This window comes from Mercenaria mercenaria, unplaced genomic scaffold (assembly GCF_021730395.1).
Source record: "Mercenaria mercenaria strain notata unplaced genomic scaffold, MADL_Memer_1 contig_4320, whole genome shotgun sequence".
Lineage (NCBI taxonomy): Eukaryota > Metazoa > Mollusca > Bivalvia > Venerida > Veneridae > Mercenaria > Mercenaria mercenaria.
This window is the reverse complement of record NW_026462541.1, coordinates 6,919-19,396: the sequence shown is the minus strand read 5'-3', so window position 1 is coordinate 19,396 and position 12,478 is coordinate 6,919. Positions and strand designations below refer to the sequence as shown.

Below are 12,478 nucleotides of genomic sequence, written 5' to 3'. Positions count from 1 at the left end.
ATGCTAGACTTTCCTATTTGATCGTGTCTAACGAAAGAGGTGGACGACGCCATAATAGTTCTTAAAGCCCACTTATACTGAACTGTTTTGATATTTTTTCTCTCTCCTGATTAATCGGATCCTAAATAATATTCTATTGTTGATCTGCTTTCTGTAACGGCATGGAGAACATGCGCAAATGGTTTGTTAAAAACTTCAAGAAGATCCCTTGAAACTAAAGAACTCAACTAATCAAAATACTAGAAGACTCGGTTTGACTAATTATAAGTTTGTTCATGAGAGGTTTAGAAAGTTGAAATATCCTCACGCATTTAACACCATCTTAAGCGGGATTCTATTATGATAATATTAAATGAACTCCATAAAACTAAAGGACCAGAGGTCTTTTAGGCTCAATCAAACCGAGCCTGCAACATTTTCGTTTTTGTCGTGTTGAGCGACCTGTGAAGTTTCCACTTGTTGTTTGTGCCGTGTGGCGGCCGTAAAAAGTCTCCCCGTACATTCAATCAGGGCTGTTATATTTCGATCTTCTCAGATCGTTCAGCACGACTTTTATGTCGTGTTATTGGTACTGTTTATTTTCTCAGCATGACCATTTCGGCCTGGGTGGTTCCAATACTCCCGCTTTCATAGCCTTGGGTATTGTAAAATCACCCCTTGGATATGTTGTCTGCTTTTAAATTTTGTCTTTTGACACTTCCTGTGATATGCTGGCTCCATAACCTCAGATTCCCTTTCTAAATTCCAGTTTGTTTAGTTCTGCCCATTGTTTTCTCGTTTGGGGCAAACCTATTACTTTATCTGGGGACCAAACACCGCATTTCATGGGATTACACGCCACAACCCGTGTATCATTGAAGGTCCTATGTGCACTGCCGTTTGAAAACATCTGAATTGCTTTTTGTACTTTTAGCATGTGTAAATGTTGAGTTCTGCTCAACCCGGGGCTAGAGGGAGTGGACGGTAGCATGCATTTCCACTACCGTCCGTGAACAGGCTCAATCAAACCGTGCCTGCAACACTTTTGTTTTTGTCGTGTTGAGAGGCCTGTGTAGTTTCCACTTTTTTATTTATTTTTTTATATAAATATTTACCCAATCATTTTTGTTTTTCACATAACGTGCCTTTAGTTTCACTTTTGTGAATAAAACATTCAGCAGTCGAGGGCTTAATTCTTTGTATACTGTTCTATCACATTGGAATATGGTGGGGATATAGAGTGTGAGTATTGTTGCCAAACTACTGTTTTAAGCACGCCAGCGATGTTTATTTTACGTTTTGAGCTTTCTGTCTATATGCTCTACTTTGTTTATGTATTTATCATGTTCTAAACTATACATGCATTGCTGCAGTGTTACGGTTTAAGGAGGCGTTGCAGAGTATATCACATATCGGATCTTTTGAGAAACACTTTCAGTTGCAGAGAAGGAATGATTAAAAAAGACAATGCAATGACTACGCCATGCCCCTGATACCCTTCCCTCTGCAATTAGCTGAACGTAATTGCAGAAAACCCATATTAAACACAAATGCATAATACTTTTTGTAGATAGCTTTGTCATCACGGGGCTGAAGACGACTTAAGTAGAACACTTTCAGTGTTGATGTCAAGTCTTAATGAATATAATTAACCAGTAATTCAGAGTAATTAAGAATTTTAAAAAAATCTGTTAAACTTCTACTGGCATAATCGTCTTGATCATGCTTGAATCTAATCAAAATGTACTTGCAAACAATGCATGTAATTTGCAAATAATATTATAATAAGAGTATAAACAACTATATGTGCCGACATTGATTTGTACTGCATTTCAAATTCCTTTCCTTCTAGGTACTTATTAAAAGCAGATTTTAGTAAAATCTTTTCCCTTATTGTATGTTATATTTCTTGTAACTTTCGGAAATAAACTTATTTCAAATTCAACACCATAAGAACAGTCGAAAATAGTTAATATCAAGAGGCAGAAGCGACGTGTAAAAATGCATTGTAAATTAAGTGGTCGGGGTACTAATCAAACAGTTTTCCTGAGAAAGTCTATATATAGATATTTGAAATATCCCATTGGCTTGTTTAATGACATGATACTCGGTGTTATAAGCAATTTTATTTATTTTTCAGAAATAATTCAGATTTATTATTTTCGTAATCGGCCGCCATATTGATGTCATTCCCGGATGCAGTCGCGGTCCCCAGAAGAGATATTGTTTTTGTCTTAGAGCAAGGAATAATTTGGTATATGTGGTTATATTTCTCAACTACTTTAGAGCGGGATTAATGACCGTGGACTAAAATATAAAGAAATGAGTTCAAACTTCATAAACGAATTGTGAGACAAACCCACCAACTCGCTGGGACATTATAAAATACACTATTAGAAATGAGACAATTAAATACTAAATACATAAAAATAGAGACGGAATAAGTTAAAATATGAAAAATAGTTACAAATTTATTTGAAATTCAAAGAGTGTGGAGGCACAAATGACAGATTACAATGGTAGACATTACAATCTTTCTAAATTCTATCAAAGCTGGCTGGATAAAACAGGATAAAAGGAGTTCAAATAATGGAAAGTGAAAAAATAATAACAAAAAAAGGTACAAGTATCAGAGATAGAATTGAATGAAAAAGATATTGTAAGATTAAAACTGGAAAATGCATTCTTAAAAGATATCCTTATTTCATTGAACAAAATAAATTTCAACAAAAAGTCAACAAAACATAACGATGCAAATAAAATTGAATAATTAGCTCATTAAAATTAATAAATCAATTATAAATTTCTCTTCATGGATGAGGAAAATATATCCTGCATTAAAGATATCTACGAGGTGGAAATTTGGAAATTAAAATGTTCAAATTGTTTAAAAAACCAAATATCATATACAAAACTCTAAATTTAGATCTTTAAATTATCATAGATTATTTGCATCATTTCAAAAAGAATGTTTTTTTATTTTAATTTACTAACATATAGACAATTTTCTTTACAAGCAACAACATTTATGAAAATGGCCAAAAGTGTCACATTTCTATGTGTTGAAAGTAGTACAAAATGTTTGTTGTATATGAAATATAATGTAAGAATGTTGTGATAAATAAAGGGTCTTAAACGTGGTTCCAAATGAAAGAAAAGCGAATGTTTGATTTAGTTGACAAACAATAACCGCCAATATCATAAAAATGAAAAAGGCAAGACAAGTGAAATAGATCCGGTCTTTATGTTTATAAGCAAAACATATACGAACAAGAGCTCTCGGAGGATAGCAACGCTCGACCATTCAAGAGCCTGGTCAATTGAATGAATATTAAAGTCGAGAAAAAGATCATAATTTTTTAAAACTGCCAAGCAGGGTTATGAAACCTGTACATTGCATACTTATCAGCTTATGACAATGGACAATTGTGTGAAGTTTCAATCCATTCCCATAAATGGGCACTGAGATACCAGTTTGCATAAAAAAAACTTAACCTTAACAGGGCTTAACTTTGTAAAAATGCAAATTAGAGATATGGAACATGTGCACAGCATGTCAGATCATGACAATGAACAAGTGTGTAAAGTTTCAATGCATTCCCATACAAAAATTAAACAATTCTTTCGAACAAAGTCAAAAAGGGGGTATAATTTTGTAAAAACGCAAAGTAGAGTTATGAAACCAGTGCAGAGTAAGTCAGATCATCACAGTAAAAAATTGTGTTAAGTTTCAATCCATTCCCATTAATGGGTACTGAGATGCCAGCTTACATATCAAACCTTAACTGAAAATTTTTAAGTCAGAAAAGAGGTACAAATTTGTAAAAAAGTAAAATAAAGCTTTAAAACTTGTGCAGTGTAAGTCAGTTTATGTCATTCAATAAGTGTGTGAAGTTTCAATTCATTCCCAGAAGTGGTTACTGAGATACCAGCTTACATACAAATACTTAACCAAATCGGGACGCCGACGCCGACGCATGGGTGGGTCCAAAAGGCTCTACCTATTCTTTGAAAAGTCGAACTAAAAACTGTAGATTGATTGTATCATAAAGCTGCAACCATTAAAATATTAAAAATGGAATAAAATCAAATTAAATTTTGTTTCATTCATAATGAAGGAATGTTATGTTTGGTTCAATAATAACTAATAAAGTACACTTCATCAGATAAGTGTATCCACTCAATTTGTAATGTCCGCCTTGTTTTAACAATGATTTATGTCTTTTTTCTGTTATACTGTAAATGACGATTACAGAGCACACTGAGTACTTGTCGTAGTGTATGCTCTTCCCTCACTCGATTGTGCATACTTACGACATATATAGGCTATCAACACAATTATCACCATGCCCAGGACGATCCCGAATATGATACCTGTGGCGCTAGGCGTTGATTCGCTTTCGTCCTCTTTGATAGATGTTTCAATGCCAATGAAACTAGCTTTAGAAAGGAGAAGATAAATAAAAACATTAACAAATAAAGAAACTGATATTTTCGAAGCTACGCTGACTATTTCATTTTAATCATTGTATCAAATTTGAGTAAGCAGATTTCTAATGTAAAGTCATCCTGATATACAGCGGCTTAATATTTCAAAGCATTACAATACGAACTTTAAATGCACCTTTATTATCTAAATAACAAAAACATAAAGCCAAAGGATGTTTTACCTTCCTAATACTATCTGAGCAAAGGCTGAAGACAGTACATGTCGCATATTACCATAAACAGTTATGACAATAAATAGTATATAACTCACTGAAGAACATTTTAAGTTTTTCCGAAGCGGTCTTTACCGACATGCTGTTATTTGTACCGTCGCCGTGTAAAAGTTCAAATTTGATTCCCGAAGTATCACAGGAGATTGAGGGCGTCAAGAAATTTGCGTCTCTCTTAACACGCAGTTTGTTACAGGTGAATTCATCCTTTGTTCTAGTTACGCAGATTCCATCAGGATACATCGAAATGTTGAAACTTTTGTCGCAGTACAAGTACTTGCCGCTGCAGGTGTCGGGACATGAAGGTCTGGGTTCGTAATTATAAAATTCTGTAGTCCAATTTAACCAGAGTCCATCGATGTTTCGAATATGATTATATCCCCACATTGTATCGTAACGCCCATGTCCTTGGGTATCAGTATCGCTGCATGTTTGGCAAAGGTCATCCGGAGGGCGATAATCCCGTTCTAAGTTTACATCGTCGCAACTACCAGCATGAATAGTATAGAGAAATGAAATTAGAATATGCTAAAAGAGCATAATACATATATTAAGGATACAAAGAAAAGGGTAACAATTTATGAATTGATAAATCGTCTAAGCTCGAAAATAATATAAGGTCATATGGATAATATACGAAAAAAAAATTTGCGCTAATCAAAATGTTACACATTTTATCAGTTAAAGTCAAAAGTCATTTGTTTAACATATCGCTTAGATATATAAATTAAATAGCAGTACTAATAGTTGAGAGATTAACCTGTCATCAAACTAACAATATTTAGTTTAAAACAGAGTTGATGGGGGTTTTCTTTCTTCAATGTAATATCGAATTATTAAAATATGAGTTATGAAACTTTGACATTGAAAGAAGATAGTACACCAGATAAAGTACACAAAACTACCATACGGCACCTTAATACTTGAACTAGAAATATAATGTTACCTTGTTGCTTGATGTTGCCTAAACTCTTCAAAAATGTAGTCGACGTATGCATGGTGCATAAAAAATATTGGATCAAACGCAGAGTTACTAATTTTTCCCATATCTCCTCCCACCCAATCATGTACCATATCATGCAATAGCTCAAGATTATGCTTTTGGTTTTGGTACTCGTCCTCTGTTTGTTTACCAGTTGTTATATCCTGCAATTTATACATTAAATAATTGCATTTAAGAAACAAAAATGAACTAAAAAATTAACAATTTATGTGATAAACAAATTTATATAAATTTGTTTCTTAGTCATGTTTTGGTAATTTTGCTTTTTATTCAATTCTCATGAAAAGCCTTACGCGAAGATTAATGTTAAAATTGTAACACTGCTCGTTTCTCGAAATGTGCCATCGTTAAAATAACTGATTTTATAGTAAAACATGTATGTGTTGCACATATACTTAAATGTAAAGGAAACACTGGTTGGTAGCTACATTTGCAAGTAACGTTTTACAGCCAGTTAATGGTACGAACAAGCACACCTCAGTATTCAAGTTATCTACGACGATTGAAAAGCGTATAAGGTGTGTACATTTATGAATAGAAGTTAAATTAAAGTCTGCTAGAATAAAACAATATGACTGATGAACATTAAAGTTCTTGGAAAGTTGTTATCCCTAATTGATATTTTTCCTTGGTTTTGAAAAATAGAAAATCTGAAACATTTACAAAATTATAGACATGTAGTAAGCTCGAAATATTCCTATCCCTGTAAACATACCTTAAAATGACAAAATTGCAGAAGCTTGTTCACGTCGTCCAGACTTATTAGTTTCCCTTTGCAGTCACGGCTTGCATTTCTGGTGATATATGAATAATGTGTCCCGTAAAAGTTTTCGAAATATCCTGAAATGGCACCGTTCCCTGAGCCCATGAAACAGTCACTCCAGACAACAGACTCTGTTGGCTTGGCTATATAGAAGTCAGCAGAGCTGTCCCAGTAAGGGAGAGATACACTAGGATCAATTTTTCGCATTTCTTCCTCAAAACTGAAAGGGAAGTATGTACATCTTTCTAATTTTGTTGCTTTTGATTACTTTATTTGACATGATGTACCAACGGTTAACTTATGTCATGACATAGAAGAACAAAAGTTGTTTGAAATACTTGATGTTTACAAGCATCAAATAATTAATGAACAGATATTGATATATCTATGTCTTTTATAATAAGGTGTCTTACTGGCTCGTAAAAACGAAAGAAGACTGTAGTATTCCGAATATTGAGGCAACAGGATATAAACATGGTGGCTGATTTCTGCCAGTTTTGATGTTGTTATTCCCTTGTATATTGACAAAATTACAGTTTTTGTTTGTTTTTATTTTGTGTCACCTACGTCACAGCCAAAGAAAGAGTTTTTGCTTGTATTTAATCATACGCCGCTGAGTGGAAGAAATGTTTAAGAAGTATCGTTACGAAGGAACTTCTGCCTGGCTTTTTTTTAAAGTCAGCAGACATTTTAGAATACAACTGATTTAATCAGCCGAGAGAAGTACGTTTTGCTGTTACAGAGCTCAAATTGAAGTATCTGCTAAAGCCGACTGTCGATATACTATTTCAAAAAGTAAAAGCTAAAGTCTGAAATCATTAAATATTGTCCATAAAACGATGCGTTTATATTTAGTACATCTAATGTCACCAAAACAATTGAGTACACAGATTATAACTCGTAATTGACTAATACCTGTGCGGCCTGAACTTAAAATCAATATTTAAAAACATCAGTACGAAAACATAGTACTGTAATTTACACAGAATAAATTTGATGCATACTGTGTTAAGAATACTCTATGCCACACAAGAAATGCCGCTCCTTTATGAGCCTTTTTATTTACTTCAGAATGCAAGCGTCCAAATGCGCGAAGAGTACCACTCTGTAATACAAAAGAAAAAACGAGATTTGCTAAAATCATTCACATGAATAATACAAATATTATATATATATATATATATATATATATATATATATATATATATATATATATATATATATATATATATATATATTATATGGATATAAGTTTTTTCGTAAATTTCTAATATCATAGTATTATTTAATATGGTCAAGTAAAATAACACATATTTTAATATAAGATATTGAATTAAAAATGTGCGTTCTGTTCTTAATTCTGTTAATATTCGGCAGGAGAATACAAACTATAAATTGCTTTAAAACACCAATTTATTCCTTACTTAATCTTAAATATTACTTTTAAACAGAAATAAGGCTTAATCAATCAAACCGAGCCTGCAACATTTTCGTTTATATCGTGTTTGGCGATCTGTGGTTTTCCTATCTTTTTTTAATACTTGGAAGCGTTGTCATATCAATACTGGTCGGCGTCTTCTGTGCATTGACTTTGTACTTAGCATGCAAGGAACAAGAACTATACCTTATACATTTCAAGGAAAACGTTTACAGTTCTATTCCATTCTTCGTCTGTTAGAGTTCTTAAATCCCGTCGTGTTCTGAATCCTGTTGGTGGTGCAGTGAATCCAAATCTAAAAAAAACAATTGTTAACCTTTAGCCTACTAGATTTATAAAATGGACTGGTCCATCATTCAATTTGGGCAGAACCATTAATTATTTGAAGGGGTGTTCAGTGAAGACCAGTAACAGATTGCGCGGATGTGCAGACTGATCTTGGTCAGAATCAATTGTCAGCATAGGATCGGCAAATTAAACATGAATTGCTTGCGCAATTCATGGATTTGCCGATCCTATTCTGTCGTTCATTTCGCGTGAACACCGAACAAAATCATTTCATTTCTTAGCTAAAATATACTGTCAAGCAAGGAAAATTATACATTTTGTCGTCCTCCAGACATGTTACCTTTAGTATATACATCGTCTAACGAAGGACTAGTGAGATATTGACTCTTCGCATTGTCACAACGCATGATTGATTGCGAATTTCTGCAAAATCATGTTTCTCATCATATTTGACTTGAACCGTTTTAAAGTGGAGTTTTTTTTGCCACTGGAAGTTCCATGGCATTGTCCTATTTTGTCCTCGTTGTTTATTTCATATTTTCAGTGTATGTATGTGCAAATTCTAAAAATGGCCTTTTTTGTCTGTACAGTTTGCACCACAGACGTGTTCACGATGTTACATGTACTTAACATCTGTATAGTCTTCATGTTAGGGATTTAATACAATACATTTATATTCACGTAGATTAGGCAGCAAACAAAATAGAACACATTTCGAGTTCCTGCCGTTCTTAATTGTATTCGGGTATATTTGATTGTATTTGTTTTGTTTGTTTTGGGTCTAACACCGTTTTTCAGCAGTATTTCAGTTATGTAACGGCTGACTGTTAAGCTAAACAGTGTTCCTGGATTCTGTACCAGTACAAACCTGTTCTCCGCAAGTAACTGACAAATTCTCCACATAAATCAGAGGTGGACGACAAATGATTTTAGACATAATGTCTTTTATCAAATCGTCTCGGAGAACATACGGTCCGCCCGGGGATCGAAATCGCGACAATGTTTAATTAGTTGTTCGTGCTAAAACGTCTTGTTTCTATACTGGGTGCAATGCTGTTGCTACATGTTTGAGGACAATCACCACACGGTAAAAAACTAATTGAAACTAGATGGATTCTACACATGGACAGGAAAACACTACTTGATTGGCACTTCATGGCTCTACACATGTTCAGGACACACATAACTGATGGCCTCATCCGAACATTCAACATTATTTGATTGGCACCTGATGACTCTACAGCAGGAGAGTACAACACTAAATGATTGCAACTCAATGGCTCTACATCTGGACAAGATAAGGCTTTTGTTTGACACTCGATAGCTCTTCACATGGACAGGATCAATGTTTGATGGGCAGAACAACACTATTGATTTGTACTTGATGGCGTTACACCTTGACATCACTATTTGATTTGCAGTCGAACGCTATACACGTGGACAGAACGACACTAGTGATTTGTACTCGATGGCTCTACACCTGAAAAGGAGAATAATATTTTGATTGGAACACGATGTCTCTATACCTAGACATTACAACACAGGTTTTAGGCCCTCAATGGCTCTACACCTGGACTCGATTGTACCTCTATGGATCTACTCCTGGGTATGACAAACCTATTTATTAGGACTGAACTGCACCACACCAAGACAGGACAACAGTGTTTGATTAGCAATTGATGGCGCTGCACCTGGACATGACAACACTTCTTGATTCACACTCGATGTTCCTACACATGGAAAGGCCAACACTATTGACTGGGTTTTTATACACCTGGCCAGTACTCGATGGTTCTACATCCTGGCAGAATAATAATTATCTGATTTGAACTGGATATCTCAACACCTTTACCTTGCAGCACTTTTGATGAACATTTGATGGCTCAACAACTAAACGGAATGACAATATTGTTGGTACTCCGTGGCTCTACACGCGGGCATGACGAGACTATATACCAGTACTTGATAGCTCTACACCTGGAGACATCACTACTAATTTTGCACTCGGTGGCTCTACATCTGAGCAGGACAATCCTATCGATTTGTACTCAACTGCCTTACATCTGGACAAGACAACATTTAGATTGGAACCCAATGCCTCTACACCTTGCAGAACTTTACTACTGATTTGTACTTGATGGCTATACACCTGGACTGAACGGTACTAGTAATTTAAACACTCGGCGGCTCTACAGCACTACTGCACATCACTGTTCTAAAAACACCCAATGGCTCAACACCTGTACTGAATAACACTATTTGACTGGCAATCGACGGCTCTACATCTTCTTCATATGCACTCAGTCGCAAAACACATAAACAGGACAGTAGCGTTTGATTGGCAATCCATGGCTCTACAATGTGACAGGACAACACTGTTTGATTGGCACTTGATAGCTTTTAAACTGGATAGAACAACACTATTTGATTTGCACTCGATTGCTGTACACCTGTACAGGACAACACTGTTTTACTGGCACACAATAGCACTACTTGAGCAGGACAACACTGTTTGATTGGAACCCGATTGCTCTATACCTGGGTAGGACAACACTGTTTTACAGGCACCCGATAGCTGTACACCTGGGCAGGATAACACTGTTAAATGGTATTCAGTTGCTCTACATCTTGACAGGACAACACTATTGACTGGTATCAAATGGCTCTACATCTTGGCTGGACAAGACTGTTGACTGGTATTCATTGGCTTTACACCTTGGCAGGACAACACTGTTGACTGGTATTCAATGGCTTTACACCTTAGGCAACACTGTTAGATTGGACATTGATTGTTCTATACCTTGTCATGACAATACTATTTGAATGTCCTCCGATAGCTCTACACACGGGCAGTACAAGACTATTTTACTGGCACTTATTTCATTGGAAATCGATTACGCTATACCTTGAGGTGATAACACTATTCATTAGCTGCGTATCAGTCAACGATTTATGTTTTTATTTGCAGGCAAAATCTCGTGTATAATTTCTTACAGCTGTAAAAGACATGTATTTTTGTTTAAATTACAGTCATGATTATTTATAATAATAATAATAATAAACACCTGTAAATTTCATATAACAACATTGATTTTACAGCTGTAGATTTCAATTTACAGCTGTAAAACGACTGTAAAACTGTTTGAATTATGCAAATGAGATACAGCTGTAAAATAACTTACAGCTGTAAAAATGAAAAGTTACAGCTAAAAAAAAAGAAATATAACAGGTGTTGAAAAAGAGGACATTATTTCAAAGGATGAAAGCAGAAGTACAAAAAGTTTAAGGATGAATTGTAATTCTCTAGAAAGGATGTTAATACAAAAAATGGCATGATAAATGATCTTGAAAGTAAATTAGAATATGAAATACGTTTAAAGTATAGCAATTGCAAAATTTAAGAGTAAGATACAAAGCCAAACCTTTGCACCAGATCTTGTTTTGTAAAACTTTTTTCGTCTTGAAAACATATGCCAATTTGCAATTACTTCTTTTTAAGTTATCAGCTTCAAATAAAAGCGTAAATACTTAATACTTGTACTTATGTCCTTGTAAAACTAAATTACATAATTAAACAATTGCACTAACTTTATAATGGATGATATTCCAATATTTAGAAATATGTATTGTCTCTGTTACTTCAGTTATATCCCGCATAAATCAAATAAAAATGGCTGACAATACTTAAGTTTCCCTCCAAAAAAGTTACGCCATGACTGTTTTACAGCTCTCACTTTTAACAGCTGTATTGTTTTAGAACTGCATGTTGTACACCTGTAAAATTAAACTGTACTTTTGGTCATCTTCCACTTACAGGACTTTTGCAGCTGTAATTTCAGAAACCAGTTAATTTACAAACGTTTTACAGCTGTAAAACAGTTCCTATTTTCGTACAGCTTAAGTTCTCAGTTTTACTCTAAGTATCTTCAGGTCCCTGTTTATAAAAGTATTAATTTATAATTATATTCTTGGTTTGTAAATGGGATTACAGATAATAGCATACTTGTTTTTAATCGTTTATGAATTGATAACTACCTGTTCTCTTCAGCCTCTATAAACAGTTTCATGTCGTCATCTGTCCTGTTGTTTATGGGGAGATTTTTATAGTATTCTGAAAGACATGCCAACTGCACTTGCCAAAGGTCATCGGCTTGAACATTCTGTAGGCATTACGAAAGTCAGACTATATTTATGCAGTAAATACGAAACTATGAGAAAATATGCATTTCAGCATTATTATAGTACATGAAATATATATGGGCCGTTTTATGAGAAAACCTACATTAGGA

General features: G+C 34.5%; 2 protein-coding genes across 2 annotated transcripts; both read right to left on the bottom strand.

The window, feature by feature from the left end:
- Positions 1–2,477: 2,477 nt before the first annotated feature.
- LOC128553786 (putative tyrosinase-like protein tyr-3) lies at positions 2,478–5,822 on the bottom strand. Its single transcript, XM_053534966.1, has 3 exons — positions 5,644–5,822; positions 4,739–5,184; positions 2,478–4,419 (listed from the first exon to the last, which is right to left on the bottom strand). Exons 1-3 carry the CDS (start codon positions 5,769–5,771, stop codon positions 4,229–4,231), a joined length of 765 nt encoding a protein of 254 aa, XP_053390941.1. The 5' UTR covers positions 5,772–5,822; the 3' UTR covers positions 2,478–4,228.
- A 575-nt stretch (positions 5,823–6,397) lies between these two features.
- Positions 6,398–9,139, bottom strand: LOC128553785 (putative tyrosinase-like protein tyr-3). The gene is made up of 3 exons (XM_053534964.1): positions 8,088–9,139; positions 7,468–7,568; positions 6,398–6,683 (listed from the first exon to the last, which is right to left on the bottom strand). Exons 1-3 carry the CDS (start codon positions 8,094–8,096, stop codon positions 6,398–6,400), a joined length of 396 nt encoding a protein of 131 aa, XP_053390939.1. The 5' UTR covers positions 8,097–9,139.
- Positions 9,140–12,478: the final 3,339 nt, after the last annotated feature.

Excerpts from the sequence above, each read along its gene's own strand:
- LOC128553786 (XM_053534966.1), bottom strand. The coding sequence starts at position 5,771 with ATGGTACATGATTGGGTGGGAGGAGATATGGGAAAAATTAGTAACTCT. Across the intron at positions 5,185-5,643 it reads AGGCAACATCAAGCAACAAG|TTGCGACGATGTAAACTTAG; the intron begins GTAACATTATAT and ends TCATGCTGGTAG. Across the intron at positions 4,420-4,738 it reads AAAACTTAAAATGTTCTTCA|CTAGTTTCATTGGCATTGAA; the intron begins GTGAGTTATATA and ends TCCTTTCTAAAG.
- LOC128553785 (XM_053534964.1), bottom strand. Across the intron at positions 6,684-7,467 it reads CATAGAGTATTCTTAACACA|TTTTGAGGAAGAAATGCGAA; the intron begins GTATGCATCAAA and ends CTTCCCTTTCAG.